This window comes from Euprymna scolopes, chromosome 14 (genome assembly GCF_053919585.1).
Source record: "Euprymna scolopes isolate OS-2025 chromosome 14, ASM5391958v1, whole genome shotgun sequence".
In the NCBI taxonomy this organism is placed as follows: domain Eukaryota; kingdom Metazoa; phylum Mollusca; class Cephalopoda; order Sepiida; family Sepiolidae; genus Euprymna; species Euprymna scolopes.
The window spans coordinates 96430353-96454971 of NC_136495.1; the positions used below are offsets into that span (position 1 = coordinate 96430353).

The window sequence follows — 24619 nt, forward strand, 5'->3', positions numbered from 1 at the left end:
TTTTTCCCGTTGTAATAACCATATTTATTTCCAGGTACTTTCCCAAATAAAACGTGATCGTGTTCTTTCTCTCTGATCTCTGTCCTCTCGAATGTCCTCATCTGTTTGTGCACGCATTCCTTTTATAGTCCTTTTCTTTTTCCTTACCATGACATCACTTCACACACGGCTTAGCATTTGCATACACACGTCCACGTTCTGTTACATGATAACTTCAGAGGAAGATTAAATCTGGACAATATATGATGTGTGCAGAACAGGAGATTTTGATGGTATGTATACATTAAAAGAATGGACAGTAGTTTTTGGGTTAGTAGATGTAGAACATGGAGAGCAATGATATGATGAATGTGTCATGCAGGTCTTAAAGAAGGGCTTAGTTCTGATAACCTCAGAGGGAAAGAAAATATGGACAGTATAAGATGTGTGTAACAAGGGTAGACTTTTATGCGTTTTTTTTTATGTGGCTTCCTTCAGTCTTGACAGACTATGGATACCCACTGTAAGGGTGCCTGCACGTGAAATTTGTGTGGCAAGAGTTGCGCAGTCTCGAACCACGCCTCTCTTGAGTCAACATTGTTGCATACCAGTGGCAAATTGAGGTACAGGACGACTGGAAACAATGTCGAGATGAGCGGAGAGCACATACAGTGCCTAGAATTCCCAAATGGTCACCCATCTGGTAGTAGTGAGGCTCAACGTTGCTTAACTTCGATGATCTGGCGAGAACCGGTGTCTCAACGTGATTATGCCATATATAGACTTTTATGGTATGGCCATGCTAAAAGAATGGAAGAGTTCTTGGGATAGTTGAGTTAATAGGTCCAGCCAAAGGAGAAGACCAAGCAAAATATGGGAGCAAGTGATAAGAATGAACTTAAGGTCAAATAAAAACCTGGCCAGAGATAGGTTAGTTTGGAAATGCCGCCTCAGAATTGTGGGAATGAACATGTACGATTGTCACATTTTCAGAGTTTTGTTTTGTCTAATTATCATGATGTGCATCCTTTTATTAGCTTAGTAGCCTCTGTTTATTGCTAACGGTTTTATGACCATGGCTTAATAAAAAGGGGGAAAAATGTAAAATAGATGAGAAATCTTTAACAAATGGAAACATTTTAAATGTTTAAATTTTTAATTGATGCATCTACACATTTTTGTAAGATGCTATTGCTCTATCATGATAAACTGTGATATAAAATGATGCATCTTAAGAATAGTCGTTCTTATGATGAATTTAAAACTTATAAGTTCTATTCAACTTTAGATTTATCATATGTGATGTCTTAATGAATTAATAATCAAGAAATTCAATTTGTATTTTCCAGAGTTTTATCTGATCGAGAATTTAGGACATTGGCAACCCGGCTATATAATCTTCCTTTAGATTTAACTGTAAGTATATTTTTAACACTTTTATAATGTTGGATAATTGTCTCTAGATACGAAAAGGTCAACCATCTTAATTTTGTGTGACTGTCTGGCTAGTTAAAAACAAATTCTATGGTTAGATATTTTTCTTATTTCTTCAAGTTCAGTCATTGTTTGGATGTCTGGGTTCTCCTATGAATTTTTTGTATATTTTCATGGTTAGAAAAAATGTGGGGGATATTTAATTTGAGATTTTTTTTTTAAATTACAAAGTGACCATAAAATAAGTAAAAGTAACAAAACAACAACTTTAAAAAACATAAATTAGTTAATTTTCTCAAATTATTAATTTCCCGGTTATTTTGAACATTTCAATTCTATTATGACTATCAAATCTTACATCACACATTTCAAATAGTATAAATGCAAAAATAATGCCTCCTCTTACATTCATCCGCTCTGATTTTAGCAAATTTTAAAATTTTAGTTTTATTTTTGCTTTGATATCTGAAGATGTTGTACCAACCTTAGAATTGTTTTCTTTCTTATTGAAAGAAAACAATTCTAAGGGAGGTACAACCCTTGCCTCACAGTTACATGCACAGCTGTCCCTACAGGGGGTATCCTTTGTCTTTCAAGACTGAACGGAGGCAGCGATAAGGAGAGGATGATGTAAGTTTGAGAAACCTCTGCCATAACCAGTAATGCATCCAGATTTCCAATAACATTAGATGGTTAACATGGTATGGCTTAATCAACAATGATCATATTTGTGATAAATGCCAATAGCCGCTGTAGTTCCAAACGAAAAATATTACATTGATGATTATTGCCGGCTTGCAACCCTAAATTTGTAATATTTCAATTTAATTTCTAAAACAGTTTGATATTATTTGTTAATTAATATTTGATGGAGAAAGCAAATCATTCAAAATGAAATTTAAAAAAATATATTTCAATTTTATTTGGATTACTACACTAACACTATTAACAAGAAAAGGATTCTTAGTTTAATCAAACTGATGGAAATTGCCAGGTTAATCAAAGTTGCAGTAATTTAATTTATACTTTGATATATTCTTTTAATGGTTATTTATTGTATTTCTTATAAATTTTAACAGTTTTAAGAAGTATTTCTGTTCTTATCTTGGATGTTATTCTAACTATGCATCTTCCAATGTATTTAGTGCTTCCAGATCAGGCTGTCTGAAGATATTGGCTTTCTAACTTAAATGCACCAAACATTGATATTTTGTTAAATTCCAAAATCTCTATACAATTTCAAACAGATCCTTTAATTTGCAGTGGTATTAAATAAAGGGCTTTATCTGAAATTCTATATAGATTCCAGAATTAAAATTTAAAGATAGCTGTTTCTTGTTCTGTCAGCCATGATTGGGTAGTCGTCATAAGTAATTTGTAATTGTATTCTTAGGTACGCCTGCACTGAGGATTGAACCTTCAACCTCCAGAAGACTTGTCACTTAGAACAGTAATCTGAATAATTCAAATAATACAAATTATGAATCCTCACTTCAAAAATACCAAAACAAACAATTGTTTTGTTTTTAGTAATATGAGCTTAGAGTTTTCATAGAAATTAAATAGTTTCTATAATTTGGATTGGTCCTTCTTTTCCTAATTTCTTTTTCTTTTATTTTTTTTAATGACAAAAAAAAAGTACATCTGAGGAAATTCTTAACAAAAGGCTGAATTGTTTTTTTGTTTTTTTATTTCAGACATTGTCCAACTTGGAGGAAAAGATAATAAATTGTTCTGTAAATTATTCTGTACCTGAAAAAGAATTGCCTGAAGAAATCAAAGAAAAATACTATGAAACTAAAATGGTAGGAATATATATCTTTTGTTTCCCTTTTTATCATTATTTGGATTATTCAGACGACTGTTCTCATCTTGAGTGTTATTTGAACAACATTTCAGTCAATGTAACCTCCAATCTTATTCAAGTGTATCTTGTCAAACTCTGGAATCTTTTTGTTGAACTTTGTAAGGACCATAGTGTGGTGGATAGAGTACTTGGTGAAATTCAGTTGTAAAAGTTACATTCCTGGAGAACAAAGGTTCATTCCTCAGTGCTGGGAAACCCAAAAAATTACTTAGGACTCCTACCTAGTCATGACTGATGGAATGAAAGCATTCTACACCCATGGACTAAATAAATGGTTATGTTCAAAATTCCATGCAGATTCCTGAATTCAACAAGATGCACCTGAAGGTCGGAGATCACATCAACCGAAACATTGTGCAAATAACACTCCAGATGAGAACAATTGTTCAAAGAATCCAAATACATTTTTTTTGTTTCTTTTTTCAGTTATTTCAATTTGATTAACATTTAAGGGACTCCAAATAATTGTGCTTCCAATAGCTTTAAAATTCTCTATATTGAATTTATGCCATGGAAATGTTTACAATTTAAAATCTATTTATCTGATAAAGCTAAAATTTTGCATGTAATAAAAGAGCATCAAATTTGGAAAAATTGGAAGTTTAAATTCTGTTAAAAGTTTAACTATAACTGAACTTTTCAAGTTCAAAGATTATATAAGATGCATCATTGGTTACAAAATGAATCAAGTAGTGAATCTCTATGATGAACAGAACTAAATTTATCATCAAAAGTGTTACTTTGGCCTTTTTTATGATCATGATCTTTATATCAGAAAATTAAATCAATTCTAATTAAACCATGCCCAATATTTTGATCAAGTTTAATGACATTTGATCAAGTGATGTGGATACTAGGCTGTACACAAACAAATATAGTGTAAAACTAATAAAGAAACTTTACTAAAAGCATAACCTGCTTTGCAGATGTGATTAAGTTTTAATTAGGTTAATTACTTTCCAAACACATGCAAAAAAAAGTTTTAAATTAAAGAATTTTTACACTTATTTAAAAAAAAAAAAATATGAAAAAATCTTCATGATATAGGTACTGATCATGGAATGAAGATGTCATATTCCAAAAATTCATGTAAATTAATCAAATACTTTCTCTTTTTTAACTAAAGTGAAAAGTAGAATTTTCATCAGCCATATTTAATAAATAAGATGGTGACAACGCAATTCAAACTACTGAGATCAAAATCAGCGCTATAATGGATAGATTAAGTATTAAAATTGCTAAAAATCATAAATTTTTATTTTATTTTTTTTTTTATTTCATTTTCACCTCAAACAAGGTACAGTGCCACTTTGATGTTGGGGCCTACTATCAGGGACATAAGTTGCAGGGAGACTATGAAGGGAGTTAAGCAGTAATATGTCTGTTCACATTACATTTGAACTTCTGCATGTCAGTACAGTTGGGAAAGCAGGAACCTGGAAGGGAGTTCCAAAGTGTAGCAGTTCTGGGGAAGAAACTATTAGAGTAGAAGGGTTTCTTACACCTAAGGATCTCTACTATGTAGGGGTGGAATTTTGCTGCTTGTCGGGTTTGTCAGGGGGTATTTACGCAGAGGGGGTACAAGGGCTCATAATTCGTCGGAACATCCACTATTAAAATACTTGTAGAACAGGCAGAGAGATGCAACATTTCATCGATAGGACAGAGGCTGAAGCTTAGATGCCAGTTCAGGACCTATCAGGTTGGCGACTCTCTTTTAAATCCTGCCCAGTAGTGAGAGACTAGTAGCAGATGCACCAACCTAAATGTGACAACAATACTCCATACATAGACGAATGGTGACCTTGTAGAGGTACAGGATACTTTCAGGCGTAAGTAATTTTCTAGCACGGTAGAGAAATCCCATTTTCCTTGCGGCAGCCCTGGCAATGCTCTCAATGTATCTGTTCCAACTCCTGTTCCCTGTGAACGTTAAGCTGAGGAGTTTTTAATAAGTACTTTCAGGTAATGTATCATTAGCCATGGCTATTGGTGGTTGAGAAGGTTTCTTGTAATTATTAAAGGAAACAAGCTTAGTCTTGGCAGTATTGAATGTGACCATCCATTTTTGTCCTCATTCCACTACAGATTGGAGGTCTTCCTCTAGTGTTTCTGCCATTTCCTTAGATACATGTTCATTTGTTTGTTGCTTTGTTAAAAAACCTACTTGATCAATTACGATAATTTATTGACTATGATATTTTTATTCAATAAGTACAGCATAAAGATTTTTTTTTTTTTTTTAAAGTGTGATTTTAAAGAAAAATTCTTTCTATTTCTAAAAATTAGAATTCTTGTTTTGTTTTCCTTAGTCTAACATATAAAGTTATCTTGTTAAATTTTCAAAGTCTGATCCAAATAGCATTGAAGCTGACAAATCATATTTTGTTTCTGACTAGCAAATTTTATGTTGTTATTTTTGTCATGTTATTGGCAATATAATAACATAGTTCGCTACAATCAATTAAAAAAATTTAGTCCATCCCAGACAACTTGCTAATATGAAACATTTTCAAATAATCATTTAAAAACAAAAATCAGTAAGAGAAAAAAACCCTCATAGTTTAGATTGAAGAATATAATAGGATTTGCCTGCCTTATGTGCAAACAAAAAGATTAAAATGACTTAACTGTATCCCAGTCAAGGTAGATATCAGTTTTTAATGTTTTTGCAAAATGGATTATTACTTGTGTAAGTTTTGATTTAAAATTTTTTTTTTTTTTTTTTTAATATTTTGACAAAGTTTTATGATGATTGGTCAAATGATATGGCTGTTAGGCAGTATATGAACAAGCATAGTTACAAATCTGACCAAATAATTCCTCAGAATTGTCTGATCTATTCTCGGCTTCCTTTGTTCCAGCTCATTTGGTCAGGAGGTCTCCATCAATTCATTGTTTAATATCTCATTGTAATACAGCTTCCTATTCTAGTAGCTTCTTTTCCAAGGTCTGTAAGGTTGTGGAACTCTACTCAGTTTTCCTTCTACATACAGGCTTGGTCTTTTCAAGACTAAGGTCAATAAGCATCTCCTGTCTTTGCAATCATCACCTTTCGTTCTTGTTAGCTTCTTACATCAAGTGGCTTTGTACCTTGTCTCAAGCGATTTCCATAAAAAAATACATAATCTCCTTATTAATTATTAATATGAAAAAAATAATTTTGTTATCACCTTATTTAATTTAATAGATTTTCTTTGATTGTCAAAAAAGTTTGCAGACATCCCGTATATGTTTATATAATTTTATTAAAATGATTTTTTTTTTTTTCTTTTTCTTATTCAGCCCCAAATGACAAAGGATTTCTTTTTATGCTGTCCAGCTCTCATAGATGCTATCAAAGCAAGTTTTAAACCTCAGCCAAAATACAAGTAAATGTTAACCATTTTTTTTTTCTTAAAATTATTTTCAACTCTTATCTATTTGGGTTATGTGCAGTTTTCAGTGATTTTGAAATGAGTCTTTTAGCACTTCATAAAACAACTGTAATGTGAGTCTGACTGATATGTTGATATTGCATGCTGCATGATAACCTACTAATTATACTGATATAGGATTGATGCCTTTTACCTTTGTCAACCCCTATCTAGATCAACAAGTGTGTAACACTTTTTATTAATTAATGAATATCTGATAACTTTTATTTAATGAAATGTATGTAATTATGAGGAACATTACTTTTGGAATGCCTCATATTTTATTCCACTCGAATGGGCCAAAGGGGATTGCAAATTGCATTGTTATGATGACTGAACTTATGCAGTTTCATCTCTCTGTTGCAAATATTGACAGTGAGACTCGAAGAAAGCAATCCCTGTCGTAGACATGTGTCAGAATGAGATGTGTTATTGAATTCTTGGCAAAAGTGCATTGAGAATGGTGGTGACTATGTAAAATAATAAATTCTGGAGCAAAAAAGGTTGCTCGTTTTAATGGGACCACTGTCATCTTTGTAGCTTTTTAAAGTTTAAAAAAAAAAAAAAATAGGTGGCTTTCATCCAATGTCATTAGGCGCAGGTGAAATGTGAACAAATTCCACAAAATCTATCACGGTTTTTCTAATGGCTGAAAATACTTGATGCTTTGCCAAGGCTATCAAGGGTATTTTTTATTGTGACGCCATCACTAGATGGGTTGCCTACCACAGATTAAAAGAGAGGCCCATCTACCCTTGAGAGAAAAGGATAGGCCGCGCCAGTTTCCCAAGCTGGTATTTTTACCTTGCGATATATACAGCGCCTTGCCTTCCCAAATGGTTACCCATCTGGTACTGGCCAGGCTCAACGTTGCTTAACTTCAGTGATCTGGCAAGAACTGGTGTTCCAACATGATTGTGCTGTATATTGTCAACGTGATTGTGCTGTATATGTGCTTTACTTAAAATAGCTACATTATATTTAAGATAAAGGTATTTTATTTTAAATGTTTTATGTATCATCATATTTGGTTTAAGATGTTTCTGTTATATATTCTTATATATATTTTAGGAAAAGTTTAAGTTGATAAACTAAAACAATTTTTGAGTTATCCCAGATGAGATTTCTGATATTATGGACATTTCCCCCCTCCACCTATACCCAGAGCCAAGACACCTCCTCCCCTACACTGTAAGGAAATTATTCATTAGCAGAGCAAAAGTATAAGTAAAATAAAGATGATAGGAGAAGAGGAGGGGGCTGTCAAGATCTTTTTCTTCTATGGTGAGTTTCTGAATAATCAACCACTCCCAGCTGACAAGTCAAGCATTGAAGTAGTTAGTTTCTATTAATCAGGCCAGACATAATTTTGAGTCAATAAATATAAAAGAGTTAATTGATGAACAGTTTTCAGTATAGAACAGACTGTGCAGAGCTTTAGCAGATGGGATGACAAAGATGCCTCAACAGACAATGTTTGGTGGTCATTTATCTCACATACTCAGAGCACAACTGATTTATACACAATGTATCGGAGTTATGTTTTCTTTTATAAGTTGGCATTGTTTTATTGTTTATACGTGTATGTCAGAAAAGGAACTAGAAAACTTATAGAAAACTACAAAAAACAGCATTAAGATTGCAGTTGTTAAGGGGAACACAGACTAATCCATATTAATACTTTTTAATAAACGTAGATAATTTATTAATTAAAACCTAGGAAATATTTCAATATCACAGTTAAACATAAGTTCAATAATTAATAGGTTATATTAGTTAGAGCTTTCATATATTGATAGGATGAATTGTAAAATTTCAAAATATATTAATTAGAAGATTTTCTTAATCAGCATATTTAAATTTATCATATTTTTATCGTGACGCCATTACTAGATAGGTTGCCTACCACGGATTAAAAGAGAGGCCCATCTACCCTATCTCTTATAATATTATATGAAGTATATTAACACCATTAAAAAAAATTTACAAGAGAAAACAGATTATTCTCAAAATAGTCCTTAACAAGATAGATCCGTAGAGGAGTTCAAACACAATCTATTGGCATTGCACTTTCAAAAATAAAGAAAAGTTGAATTTTTGAAAAAAAAAAATTTTTTTTTGATAAAACAAATAAGAGGATGATAACTGACTTATCAAACTTGGTTGGATTTTCTCAAAAAATAAAACTATAAGAGCAGTTGAACAACCCTAGTGTAATAACGGCTTGAAATTGAACATTCAACTGAATAAAAAACTTCAATCTCTTGTGATTTTTTTCTTATTTCAGATATATTATTCATGAAGACCATGAGACAATATTCCAAATGATTAAAACAAATATTTCTGCTGCTGTTTCTCAATTGGATAGAATACGTAAAGATCCAAAGTAAGTTTTTCTTACAATCAGTAAGAGTTATATACTTTAATGTACACTGGTGGATTGGCAAGTAGGCTCTGAAGTTAAGGGACAGGGGAGAGGGCTATATCAAATAAAAATACAGTAAAAAATCAAAGTGAATTGCATGTCATGTGAATTAAGTTATGCAATTTGAAAGGGTTCAATTAGATCATTCTGTATTCTAAGATTTCTTCAAATCTCTTTTGATAACTCAAATTATCCATGTCTTCAATAATCATTGTAACCATTTTCTGTAGCTCTTCTATATTCAAAATAATGTTCCAGTTTTTCTGATGAACATTTGGTGCCCATGATCGAGAGTATCTAATTTTAAATAAGATATATCAAATAAAAATCCAATAAAAAAAAACAAATTTCCCTGTATTAAAATTTCCCCATATTAAAAAACAAAAATAAAAAAAATCTCTGTACATAGCCATGATGAAACGAAAATGTTGCATTCCAAAAATCACACAAATTGATCAAGTAGTTTTATTTTTATAAAGAAAAACATTTTTAAATGATTAATGGGAACTTGTAGGCATTACAACATAAATCTCACAAGTTTGAATTATTGAGTCATTTCTTTTTTTTTTTTTTTAGATTGTTTTCAAAATGGCAAACAAGACAGCTGCTCTTTTGTTACTCATAAAATTTGATTTTATTATTTAAAAATAAAGCCAATTAATCAATTTAGGTAATTTTTTGGGAATATATTTTTGTTTTGTCACCAAATTTTTCTTTATTATTTTTCATTTTTTAAAGTTATTTTTATTTACTTTTCCTTGATCAGAAAATTCATCTGTTTAAATGATAACATTGATCACGCAAAGCAAGAAGCACAAACAGTAAGTTTGATTCTTACTTTTTACATTGCATTCATGTTTATGCTTTATATATTTATGATGAACATTAAACTAATTAATATATAGGTTTTATAATTACAAGTTAATTCTTAAATCATTTTTTTCATTAAGTCATCATAATTCTAATTTAATAAATTTGATACCAATTTGAAATAACTTTTTATGATATTGGAATTTGTGCATTTGTTTTTGTGTTATATATGTGCATATATACTTTTTTTTTTAATCATGTACATTTTTTTGTGTGTATGTATGTATGTATATAGATGTATATGTATGTATAAATAAAATTAAAACCTTTTCTTCCCCAGGTGAAAGCTATCCTTAAAGATTTTTTTGAATCAATGTATCCAATTCCTTCTCGTTTTGAACTTCCAAGGGAATACCGGAATCGGTTTCTTCATATTGATGAACTGAGAGAATGGTATGAAAAACTTTTTAAAAAATATATTCAGAAAAAAATGTTATGCAACTTAATTCAAATACAAAAGTACGCATAATACTTGAATATGCAAAGATCTAGTAATTTTCATTACACTTTTGTATATGCATCAATAACATTGATAAGATACATAATTCTAAAACAAGGAATTAGTTGTGGCAGTAGTCTCAATATCAGTAAAATAAATGAATATTATAGAATTTGATTTATAAAATTAAATCACACTTGCATTTGTCAGGTGTGAGTTTTCTGCAATTGGCAGCTGTTTGCTTTTCTTTGTCTTTTCGATCATCACAATGATAATTATTTTTTTAAATTGAAAAATTAATACATATTTAAAAAGAATTTTATTATTAAAACCATAAAATTTAAATCTTAATTCGGATAAGACAAAGAACAGAAAACATGTGTCCTAAGTCTTTGACCACCTCGTATTTAGACCTGTTAGTTAGCAACAGCGTAAATAATCAGTAAAGCAAGTCTGAAATCATGTTCAGCATCTGACACCTCACTGTTATCTTTTGGCTGTATGTCTATATGTTCTAAGCAAATACATTGGCAGCACCTCGTTGTCACTGATGCTATAATTCACACCATCTCTTAATTTCACTGTGTTCTCTCCACTTTCAATATTATATCGCGCCTTAATGTAGTCTGTATTTATACTACTAAATCAGGCTGTTTGAAGATGCCAGCTCGCTGATCTAAAATGCACCAAGCATTGATGTTATTGTTTTTGTTTTCTTTCCTTTTGCAAAACTCAATCCTGTTCTGCAAAGTCAAAAACAAAAGCAATAATTTTCCTCTATAGAACAATCAAACCAAACTCTTTGAATAAGCATTTGAAGCTATCAAAAACTTGAAGCATAAACTTTTTCCAAACTTTCTGGATTTGACATTAAATAACTCAAAATGGGTTAATATGCCATAAAATAAAACAATCAAACCAAGCATAACGTGTGCACAGTTCATGTGCCTTGAAAACGAACTTCCGTGTTCCTCAAATGGCCTACTTATATGCAATCCAGAATAGTCTAATTTGCATACAATCGGCAATTATTTGTGTTAGTTCATGCGATTGTTGAAGATAAAATCAATTGGGCATCACCATTTTGTTTTTATTATTTAACAGTTGAACTTTACAAGACATGCGATAATCACACTCATTATAATTTTCTCTACAGTCTAGTTATCATTTCTGTTGAATGTTTTTGTATCGTAAACATATCAGACATATAAAAGATATTGATTAGTGCAACCAGACGTTTGACATGAATTCAACCTTGCTTTGCTGTTATATAATCAATCAACAAACATTTTTGATGATTTAATTTTTACATTTCATTAAATTTTTTACTTATTGCAGGCGTGTATACCGAAATTGGCTTCGTTTCTGGACTTATTTGACATTAACTATACTAGTACTGTTGGCTTTAATGTCATTTTGTTCTGATTATGTAAGTGACAATTTTTCTTTAATTTTTTTAATGTGTTAACAAGAAGTTATCTAAAAATAATTTAATGTGTTAATAAGTTATTTAAAACAACTAATATCTAAGAACAGTCCCTTCTCAAAATTTAATTTTTCAAGAAAGTGCTATTTTTTTAGAGGGGATTTTCAAGTTAAATTCAATTTTCACAGTATCTTTTGTTTGTTGAATTGTTGTTTAAGTTGTACAGAATAGTAACAAAACCCCCTCTCCCCATGTTAAGAATGGATTTCTAAATAACATTGGTACAGCACAGTTCGTAAACTGCAGAAGTATCAAAAACTTTGATGTAAAAGAAAGCTTTAATTGATAGTAAATTAAATCTTCAACTCTAGTTTTTGACTTGACAAAAAAATCTTTAAAATTAACCTAAGAAAATTACAAAAACATTTAAAAAGAAAATATATATTTATTTTTAGTGTTTACTTCCTCTTTTTTAACTCAAAAACTAGATTGTTGAATAGCTACAAAGATGGGAGTAGTACTGTTAAAACAAGTGACCTTTTGTGCCCCCATTTATTTTTTTACATGGTCACCACCATTCTCAATGCATTTTTGCCAGCCTCTTTTGATGCCTTGGTCATAAAAGTCCAGAGCACGCTTTATCACTCACATCTGTCGCCACTCTGAAATCAACTAACATATCTCATAACTATGCTGCCATTAACTGCATCAGCTTCATAAACGTTTGACAGGCACCGGTGAATGTTGATCAGTTCGACTTTTTTTGCATGGAGGAATTTAAATGATGCAACTGTTTCTGAGACACATTATTGACAGGAGTTGCTTTCTCAGTGTCTCACACTGTCAATACCTAAAAAACTTTGCAAAGAATTAAAGAAAGACAAAATTCAAAGAAATTTCGAAGATTTATTACTATAAACATAACGAACAAGTGAAAATAAATAAGTAAATAATTGAAACCAAAGGCAAGATAATTCAACGTAAAGAGTCAATAATGGTAGAAGCACCGGTGTCACATATCACGTTACCTAACTGTTCAGATTTTTCAAAACAAGGCTTGTCTGCGGGACCTACTTATCTAAGCTGCACCCATAGATTTGTTAAAGGTGACTGAAAACTACTTTTTTTTTTTTTTTTTTTTTTTTTTGTTCTTGACAAGAAAATTTTAAGATGAAAAGGAATGCAGAAACATTTTTTTTTTTTTAATCAATGATTTATTTATACATAGATTTAGGTTGTAAAGATGAGAAACTTGCTGATTCTGCTAAGGTAAACTTTAAAAATATTTTGTCATTTGGTTTTCTTCCTTTTTCTAATTACATTCTTATGCTTTCTGAAAAGTCCCCAACAGTTGTTTTCAAACTAATTAATATGGATGATTATTTGGTTGATGCCTATGATGCTTCCACATGCAACATTTATTTGCTGATTTCAATGTTTCAAAAGTGCTAAATTTTCAGATGATAGTAAAATAAAAAAATTTTTAATTACTTGTTCAGTTTTTATCAGGATGTGTTCAGTTTTAATTTAAAATGAACCTTCTCCCACCTCCTGAAGTTGATATTTCCCAAGGATTTCACAACCATAAAAACAAAAAAAATGTCCAGTTCTCATCAGAATGTGTTCAATTTTCTAAATTTAATTTAAAATGAAAGCCCCCTTCTTGAAGTTGATATTTTCAAAGGATTTCACAACCCTATAAAAAAAGAAGAAAATCGTGCAACTTTACTATAGTATGTCATCCAACACAATTGTGTATTTTTGAACAAAGGTATTTCAAGGAAAAACATTATTACGTACTTAGATGTCATGTTGAAATTAGTATAAATTCCAAAACTTACAAAATGTCATCCAGTAGATGTGCTAGAGCTAATTTTTGGGAAAAAAAAAGCATGTAGTATTATCAAGAATAAGCAAGATGCCCGCCTTGAAAGCAGTTATCTCCCCCTGATCTAAAGGATTAATTTAAAGTGAAATTGCAACTTTGAAAAATTCTGTTTTTACTTATAATTATTTTTCTACTGGACCATTTTTCATAATTTTTGTAATTTCTAATTTCGGTATGAGTAAGTATGTAATGTTTTTCTCAGAAATGTATTTTTTCAAAGACCCACTAATAATAAAGTTGCACCAAACAAAATTTAAATCTTAAGATGCTTAAAATAAACTATTTTTTTAAACTTGCTGTCATTTTTATGTATTTCGGATATGTTGAGAGCTGATAACTAGTTTGTGTGTATGAAGTAAAAGACAATGTTGAAAGTATATTTCAATGGCGAAACTTGTTGGAATACAGGAAGGGGCTGATTCTTGTATGATTGCAAGAGTTAAGGAATGGATAGTTCAGGGACTTCTGTCATTACTAACAAGCAGAGAATAATTGCTGTTGACTAAAAGGAGAATATATCTGGCATGTTTGTGCATTGTGAATGATGTATAGAAGTAAAACTGGCCAGTGAGGGTTGAGGATATGTATTGCATGGAGAGATATGATATTTGGATGTGTAATGTGAATCTTAAAGACAAGCTGATGACGTCAGAGGAAGATGAAATCTGGACAGTATAGGGAGAAATGTGCACAAAATGGGAGACTTTATTTGTTTGATCACATTGAAAGGATTTATGAGAGTGCTTGGTGGGTTAGTAGGTTTGGAATAGGTGAAATAACACATCAAAGGAAGTGATAAGGAATTTCAGAAAAGGCAAAATAAAGGCCTGGTCAGATGTGGATTACTTTGGAAGTCAAATTCTAAATGCTGTCAAACACATGCCAGCAGGTAGAACTGATATCAAACTGAATCTGATGATGGGGCTCTGCTTGCTGTATAAATTTAATGTAAAATCATCCTTGGTTTAAGATTATGAAAAGATGTTGAACAGGAGTTTTTGATTAAAAATTAATTTTAAAAAATTACGAACCATTTTTATATAAAACTTGCATATCAAACTGAACCTTTCTGTAAAAAACTGAACATGTAATTCTTTTCCAAATATTTCTTAATAATCTTAAAAATTGGTGCTTAACCAATAATAGTATTAAAAAAAATTGATAAAAATTATTCAGATGGGGTGGAGTGGTATACATTATATGTCTACCAAATATATTTTTCAGTTTATAAATGTTGTTTTTAAAACTTTTCTTTGTATCTATTTTTTTTTTTCCAGTTTAAAACAAATCTTTACCAGATTATTCGGTCAAGATAATGGAAGATCTGAAAGCTTAAGCCTTTATCCTAATTCAATTGAAGGTTTGCTACTTATGACAGTGATTTCAATTACTAAAAACATTAGATTTATTAACTGGCTTTGTTAAAAAAGAATAATTTGTAAGACTTTTTGGTACTCCTTGCTTTGAATGGACCTAAGATTAAAAATATATATATTTGAAACTTTGTTACATTAGAAATATTGCCCATACTTTCTGATGATGTTTATTTTTTTGCGTGTGCATATTTTTAAGAAATTCCATAACAAACAGAATTTCAAAATCTATATAAATAAAACAGTAGATGCATGTATGTGTGTGAAAATATTTAACTCGCAAACTATTGGTCACATAACATTGAAATTAACAGGAAATAGTAATCATACACCAAGGATATTTTATAACGAGTAAAATTTTTATTTGGATGGATGAATAACACATACAGAAATGTCGACAAGTTGAAATGCAAAATGTTCATTTCAACTTGCCGACATATTTCTATTACTTTTGTACATGTGTAAATTCATTCATAATTTAAAGTGATTTAATTTTAAATCATTCTTATCTATCTCTCAATAGCTGAAATGATAAGGAACTTGGCTGTTTTGGTTTTGAGTCTAGCTGATGTCACCCAAGACATTTTTTTTTCAAACTGGTGAAATCAGTACTATATATCAAATATTATATAATATTCAATTGAGAATTGGCTCTGTAATAATAAATACGAAATTTGCATAAATTAAAATATATTAACATGTATTTTACAACCAGGTAAACCCAGCTGCCCCCTCCCCGCTAGTAAATAAATAAATTAAAAAAAAAAGGAATAAAATTTAAAAAATATGAATATGCTAGTTAGCATTTTTTACAGAATTATTAAAATATCTTTTAAAACAAAACAAAAAAAAAACAATATAAGTGTTTTAGCATAAAATATATGGAAATAGAAAGTAATTTTAGTGTTTTTTGAAAAATAAACATAAAAATAAATGATGTAAAAAATGGTAAAAAGGCTAGATAACATTTGATATTAAATTGAAACTAGTAACTATTTCCTTGATTGGTATTATAAATACACTTTACTTTTGAAAACTAAAATAATTTTGACTCTTAAAAAAAAATGGACACTGTTATTAGAAAAATAGGTGCTTTGACTGTTTCTAAGATGTGACCTATGCAGATTCACTTGTTTTTTTTTTATTTTTATTTTTTTCATCCCTCAAATCTATTCAAAGCAAGGACCACCAAATCTTCTTTTTTTTTTTTTTTTAACTAAGCCATAAAATGGGATTTTCTAAAAAAAAAAACAGGAAAAAAAAAAGAAAAAAATTTGCACTATTTTTTCTGTTCATGTTCAGAATGACCCCCTCTTATATTAAAAACGAAATAAAGAAAATTTTGTATAATACACATACCTATAACAAAAAGAAAGCATTATATTCCAGAAGTCACATAAATTGATCCAAGTAGTTTTATATTTAAGTAGGAAATCAAATTTTGATTAACCAATGTGATGCAATTTTGAAAAGTTTGAAAGAACAAGGGAGATAATCTCAAATAATCTAAATTTGTAAAATTTTAGAAAACGATTTCTAAAATGTGGATGGGGGAACATTGGAAAAACTTAAATTCACATAAATTGATTTTCTTTTACTTGATGAATTTACATGATTTTTGGAATACAATATTTTTTTCTGTCACAGGTACATACATTATACAGATTTTTCTTTGTTTTTTAATATAGGGGAATTCTGGACACATTTTTTTTTCTTTGGTATTTTTTGTTGGTTAATGGATAACAAGCTTGGCTCGCATCTACCATTAGTGAGTCCGATCTTTACTGGTCATCTACTTTAAAAAAGAAAAAATGATAGACTGACGTTCAGATAGATACAGTCACAGATAAAATCTTTCGAAAACACTTTAAAAATATTACAGTTAGTTAATCGTAATAACTCCTAGATTATGGCAGATTAATTTTGCCATTATTAATCAGCAAAGTATATGTAGTGTGATGATGTATGGAAGTAAAACCTGACTAGTGAGTGTTGAAATGTTGTAGGGGGGGGAATGATATAAGAATGATACGATGGGTGTGTAATGTGTGTCTTAAAAACAGACTGATGACATCAGGGGAATATTAAAACTGAATAGTACAGGAAGGGGGCAGTGTACAGCAAAAGAAAACGTTGATTTGGTTTCATTGAAAGAATGGATGAGTGTATTTGGGTTAGTAACCATATAGAAACAATTCATCTTGGATACACTTTTTATACCTCATTTAATTTTAAATTTTTTTCCAAAAAGATCACATATTGATGAGCTAACTGAAATATTTAATAAAAAAAATTTAGCTTGCAATATAATGAATATCTACAGGATTCCTTAAATAATATTGTATCACATACAACTCTTATGCAGAAACATTTTCTAACATAATATACTAATAAAAAAAATTCTAGAAAGAGCATTTCAAACAGAAATACAAAAAGCTTCAACCTCTGTTCTATCAACAAAATGTTGCATCCCTCTGCCTGTTTTACAAATATTTTAATAGTGGATACTCTGACAAACTACAAGCCCTCATACCCCCTCAACGTAATTTCCCCAACAAGCAGCAAAGTCCCACCCCTACACAGATCTCTACATGTAAGAAAGCCTTCTACTCTAGTTTCTTCCCCAGAACTTCTAGACTTTGGAATTCCTTTCTGGGTTCCTGTTTCCCGAACTGTACTGACATGCAGAAGTTAAAGTATAATGTGAACAGAAATTTTGCTGTTTAACTCTCTGCATAGTATATCCCTGCAACTTATGTCCCTGATAATAGTCTTCTACATCAAAGTGGCAGTGTCTTATTTGGGGTGAAAATGTAATTAAAAAAAATTTTTTTTTTTTAATAGACGAAATATATTTACCAGATGTAAAAACATTATTTTAGGAGAAAATATATAATTTTATATATAAAGGAATTTTTTTAGAAGTGATGAACTTGAAATTAATTAAAAAAATCACTGAAACATTTTTATTATACAAATGTTTATCCCAAAGATTAATTTTTGGAATTTTTAATTTAAAGACAATTTTTGATATATGTCCCCTCCCCATGGCTCACCCGTATATAGCATAGTCTAGTGGTCCAATTGTCACAAACTGTACAAATTAAATTAGGTCTATTGTATCTGCCATATCAGTGTAGACATGGGACTTATCACAAAAAAAAATAATCAGTTAAATCACACTAATGAGATTGCCAGTTGACAAGTCCATTTTGTGAAATTATTAATTTATCAAATGTTTCCAAATTATTTTCAAAATAAATTTGCGCAATTTGCAAATGCTGCTCATGTGCCAATCTCTTTATGATAAATTGCTAAACAAAGTTGAACAAATAGTTACCAAATCTGCAATTAAGGAAAATAGTTGTCAATTTAAATTTTGCCGCCTTAAAAAAAAAAACACCCCATATAATATTCACAGATGGATTTTATTAATACTTTGATGTACTAATTGTCTTTTAAATATTTCCAGAAAACTAATGTCCTTTAAAGAGGTTTAACTGGTTTTACAAAATTGTAAAATTGATTATTTTGGTCATTAGTTAAAAAGTTGTTTTAATTTGTAATTAATTTTCATTAGTAAAAATAAACTTATTTTACAAATATATATATATATATATATATAGTGGAGATGGTAATTAATAAAAACTGAATAAAGTGCTCAATACTGTTGTAGAGCAAATATGCGTTTTATTTTTTATTACCATATCTTTCTGTTAAGTTACATTATTGTTTCAGCTACTCGGCCGTTTTTTTGGTCATCTGTAGCTTTCTCAGACTTTTACAGAAATGTTCCTTTTCTGTAAAAGTCTGAGGAAGCTACAGACGGCCAAAAAAACGGCCGAGTAGCTGAAACAATAATGTAACTTAACAGAAAGATATGGTAATAAAAAATAAAACGCATATATATATAAGTAGATTGTAGTTTGCTTGAAGCATTGTTGAAGAAAATTATAAGGTAAAATTAAAAGCCAAGAACAATGCGAGATTTTTTTTTTTATAGAGTAAAATTAAATGAAAACAAAAGAAATAAATTTCTTTTTTTTGTTGTTTGTTTTTTCTTTTTCACACAAATTTTAACTCTAAACAACAGTAATTTTTTTTTCTGTTGTATTCAATGGTGTTATTAATCTCAATATATTTCAGACTTATTAGTCTTTTTTCAAGAGAAGACAGCGGAAGAGTGTTCAAAATTGGAAAAGCAGTCGCAGAGTTTGCCACGTGATACCGCGAAATATAGAACAAAAAATGACGTTAGGAGAACGTTAAAATAAATCAGTTGATGTTTGAAATACTTGTTGCGTTTGTGAATCAAGGGAGATGACTATTCAAGCAAGGTTTTTTTTTTTTTTATTATTATTTTAATTATTGTTTTTCTTATGTTTTAAACTTATATTATAAAAGCGGAGCTCAATTCCAGATTGCTTCACCACCGCATTAAAGAGCACTTAAACACTACTGCTTCGTCGTTCTATAAACATATTCGCACTTGCATCAATTCAGAACCAGATTTTCACATCAACATTCTTGCTTCTTCAAGAAACGTAGGTCAACTTCGTATCCTCGAATCTTTAATTATTTCAAAAAATACTCCCACACTAAACAATAGACTGGAATTGAGCTCCGCATTTATAATATAAGTTTAAAACACAAGAAAAACAATAATTAAAATAATAATAAAAAAACAAAAAAAAACCCTTGCTTGAATAGTCATCTCCCTTGATTCACAAACGCAATAAGTATTTCAAACATCAACTGATTTATTTTAACGTTCTCCTAACGTCATTTTTTGTTCTATATTTCGCGGTATCACGTGGCAAACTCTGCGACTGCTTTTCCAATTTTGAACACTCTTCCGCTGTCTTCTCTTGAAAAAGGACTAATAAGTCTGAAATATATTGAGATTAATAACACCATTGAATACAACAGAAAAAAAAATTACTGTTGTTTAGAGTTAAAATTTGTGTGAAAAAGAAAAAACAAACAACAAAAAAAAAGAAATTTATTTCTTTTGTTTTCATTTAATTTTACTCTATAAAAAAAAAAAAATCTCGCATTGTTCTTGGCTTTTAATTTTACCTTATAATATATATATATATATATATATATATATAATAAAATTTTAACTAATTCATATAAACTTCAGCAAATTTTGCTGAAAAATTTTTTTTTTTATCCTAAATAACAAAAAAAAATGCTCATGCTTATTTTGATGTATTTATTATTATTATTATTATTATTATTATTATTATTATTATTATTATTATTACTATGATGAATAATACATTTAAAAAATACCAGATTGTTATGCGTAAAATATCTTCTACAATGTTAAAATGTTCATTAAAAAAAATATTTAAAATTTAAAAGCACACACTTTCAAGTTTTTCACATAATTAGAGGAAAAATATATATACAATAATTTATTAAAATTCAAATCTAATAGTTATTGTCATTTTCTTTTCACAAAGATAAACTTCCTGTCTTTTTTCTATAACATTTTTGGTAAATTTTAAAAAAATAAGTCATTCTTTTTACATAGTTTTACCTACATAAAATGAGTGACCATCTTATTGTTTTAGGAGTGCGTTAGGATATGGAAAATTTTATATAAAATTTAGATTTGGTGGATGTTGTACTTTGCTTGAAGTAGGAGTACCAGACACCATAACGTTCAGCACTGGACAAGGCACACACTGCTACTTAATTTGACACTCATGGTCTTTAAATCAATAATAAGTACATTTCTCCTACATCCATCAAAATAAAACTTTTATAACTGGATTCACAATAAAATTTACTTTAAAATGGTATTTTAATATTTTTGTTGTGATTTGTACATTCAAAGAAATCACTATTTAAATCTGACTATTAACGATGAAACATGCCAGCATAGCTAGCAGTATCAGAATTTTTGTAGGAATTTTTGACACCCCTAACACGAAACTGCGAATACAATATAAAAATCTCGTAATTTCTCTGTTAAAAGTGGGTTATTTATTTTCTTTATGGATTATACTTCCAAAATAAACTATTACAGTTGTTTTAAAAGTAATAGAAATATTTTTTTTTTTTTTTTTTTTAAACAGTAATGAATTTTCTGAACTCAATATTTTTCAATTTTTAAACTTTAAAAATCTATCAAAATTTTTCTATTGATTCTATTTTTACGATATTTTCAGGGTCAATGTGAAATTTTATGTTCTTTCCAATAAACCGAATATAATATTTTAGACAAACGTTTTTTTTTTTAAATTCACGCCCCCCCCCCCCCCCCCCCCCCCAAGTGTCACCCATTTTCAACTTTCTCTTAAAAAGTAAATAATTTATGTCGGAGAGTTTTATATATCACAAATTGAAGAGAAAAGGTCAATAAATAATATATTCAAATTTAAAAAAAAAAAAAAAATCCCTTTTTTAGAAATTTACCTGTAAAGTCCGAAGTTTAAAACCTTATTTTATAAGAACACATTGTTTTTTTTTTTTTTACTTTTTTTTTTTTTAATGAAACCTTGGTCCTTGCTCCTTTAATTGAAAAAAAAATTAGGGCTTGAATTACATTTTTCGAGGAGTTATAAGCTTGGAAAGACAGGGGGTCGAATAATTCACGCCTCTCATTTTGAAATGTCTATTAAAAAGTAAATAATTAATTTATGTCGGGGAGTTTTATATATCACAAATTGAAGAGAAAAGGTCAATAAATAATATATTCAAATTTAAAACAAAAAAAAAATCGCTTTTTTAGAAATTTACCTGTAAAGTCCGAAGTTTAAAACCTTTTAAAAAAAAAAAAAAACACATTGTTTTTTTTTTTTTTTTTTTTTTTTTTAATAAAACCTTGGTCCTTGCTCCTTTAATTGAAAAAAAAAATTAGGGCTTGAATTACATTTTTCGAGGAGTTATAAGCTTGGAAAGATGGGGTGGAATTATTCACTATTTTCACGAAATTTCTGATACTGCTACAGCATAGCATGCCTGCTCGCAATAGATGGCTTTTTGTAAATAAGCAATAGGGGTGTGTTCACATAAATACTCGAAGCAAAAGTTGTACACATCAACAACGTTTCTAATTGTTTTACCTAATTACAGAAAAGAATTGTCTTAGCTACGAAATTTGAACACACGTACGTCTTTCCAGTCAAAAGTTAGAATATCTCAAAGCTGATGCTTTGTAGTACAAAGATAAGTAAAGATAGAAACTGTGTTCAAACTCTATTTAATATCAAATGCATTAAGTTTTTGGCAGTCTTGCAGTTAAGCCCGGCAAACTTGAAAGTAAGTTCGACAACTCTCGAAGGGTCACATCAGTATTTACACTGTCAAATCACGATATTATGAATTATTAAAGTTTTAAAACATAAAATAAAAAATATTTAATTAATATTTGATAAAAAAATATTTTAAAAATTATTTAAATATTTTTATTTTCTTTTATTACGCACAGCAAAGTTTCACGGTTTTTAAAAAATATTTTAATTTTTTTTTTTTTTTCAATTATGATATTACAAATTATTAAACTTTTCAAATATTTTTTTAAATTTAGATATTTTTCAAATATTTTTTTCAAATATTTTATTTCAAGTTTTATGCTTTACACACGACAGTTTCAGTTTTTTTATATTATATTTTGTTCTGTTAAGACAATAATACACTTTTTAAAAATTGTTTCTTTTTTCTGTTAAATAAATAGTTATAAATATATAAAAATGTATATATTTGTTCGTTTACTTTATTTAATCAAGTGGTTACTTCTAATTCGTTCAATATAATTTCCTTAACAAAATAACCCATGATTTGACGGTGTAAATACTGTTGTGACCCTTCTAGAGTTGTCGGACTTACTTTCGAGTTTGCCGGGCTTAACTGCAAGACTGCCAATTTTTTTGTTTTAAAATGTTAAAAGAATTGGATAAAAACTTTTTATGCACGAGTAGATAAAAGTAGTGACAAACGCATATAAACATGAGAATTTTTGTGTGCCGTGACATGCACACAAAAAATCTGTAAAGAAATCGTTCGTCAACTAACTTACGAAAATAAAGTATTCATTTTTTTTTTTTGTTATTAAAACATAAATTTTTAAGGTACTACTACAGTTTATCGCCAAAAATGAAGACACCATTTTTTTTTTTTTTTTTTCGGGCACCTGTCGTCAAAACCAGAGGGAGAAATCAGTATTTTAAACTATGACTGAAGCATGAAATAAAAAAAAAATTTTTTTAAATTAAGCTAGATAATGATTACTTCCGGAAAGAACTAATTACTACTTGCCCCAGTGTAGTATAAACACCCCTAACTGCTCCATGTTAAGAACAGCTTTCGAGGTTGGGGGGTGTTTATTCCGAAAGCCGGTCTTAACATGGGAAGGTTGGAGGTGTTTATATTATGCTGGGGCACGTAGTAATTAGTTTTTTTTTTGTTTTGTTTTTTTTAATTTCATGTTTCGGTCATAGTTTAAAATAATGATTTCTCCCTCTGATAGGTGCCCGAAAAAAAATGGCGTCTCCATTTTGGGCGATAAACTGTAGTAGTTCAATTATTAATTATGGACAGGAAAAGAATATTTTTAAAAAAAACATAACCGACAATGAACATTGTTTTTTTTCTTATTTTGTTGCTGTTCTTAGTTTTCGAGTCACAAATGAAATATCTCAAAGTTAACGCTTTGTAATTCAAAGATAAGTAAAGATAAAAACTGTGTTTGAACGCTATTTAATAGCAAATATATTAATTTCATTTGTCCTAAAATTTTAAAAGAATTGGATAAAAACTTTTTATGCACGAATCGATAAAAGTAGTGACAACCGTATGTAAACATTAGAATTTTTGTGTGCCGTGACATGCACACAAAAAATCTGTTAACAAATCGTTTGTCAACTAACTTAATAACAAAGTATTCATCTTTTTTTTTTATTTAGAAAACATAAATTTTATATTATGAAAAAGAAAAGAATATTTAAAAAAAATAAATTCTTTGAAAAAGAATGACCATCAATGACACGCTTTTAAATGAGTTAAAATGCATAAACCACCTATCCAGTTGAGTAAAAGAATAACTTTTATTCGGTTTGTTTTACAATCCACAGAGGTATGAAGAAGTGGTCAAAAAACAAATATATAACAAATAAATGTTACCAAAGGCAAGTTACTCTTCTACCTACCTCGATAAACTTTTGGTGTTGTAAATGTTTATTCTGTTCAAAAGATAAGTAGTGTTGAGCGTTACATGAGAACAAGAAAAAATAGCTGCAATGTTGCTTGAAGTCTCGACAATGACTTAAAAATAAAAAAATTATACAAAAATATGGTAGAAACTCACTCAATAATTGGCACGGTAACTTGAAGCCGTTAAAATGAAATTTAATTATACTAATTAGTTTAATGTACTTAAAAACATAATTGTAATCTGTACAAAATTTTCTTTCATTTGATATGCTACAAGCCATATTTTATTAATAATTTGTTTGAATTGTGTCGTGGTAGCCATCTTGGATTTCCTAGT

General features: G+C 29.4%; 1 protein-coding gene across 1 annotated transcript in view; it reads left to right on the plus strand.

Annotated features, from left to right (window-relative positions):
* LOC145293179 (N-acetylglucosamine-1-phosphotransferase subunits alpha/beta-like) overlaps nt 1-24619 on the plus strand; it is a 149407-nt gene that overhangs the window by 114819 nt on the left and 9969 nt on the right. The window contains exons 22-28 of the mRNA XM_080139654.1: nt 1329-1395; nt 3111-3218; nt 6566-6651; nt 8984-9082; nt 9888-9942; nt 10272-10384; nt 11769-11859. Of these exons, the coding sequence (XP_079995780.1) occupies nt 1329-1395; nt 3111-3218; nt 6566-6651; nt 8984-9082; nt 9888-9942; nt 10272-10384; nt 11769-11859 (619 nt within the window). The remainder of the gene's footprint in view (nt 1-1328; nt 1396-3110; nt 3219-6565; nt 6652-8983; nt 9083-9887; nt 9943-10271; nt 10385-11768; nt 11860-24619) is intronic.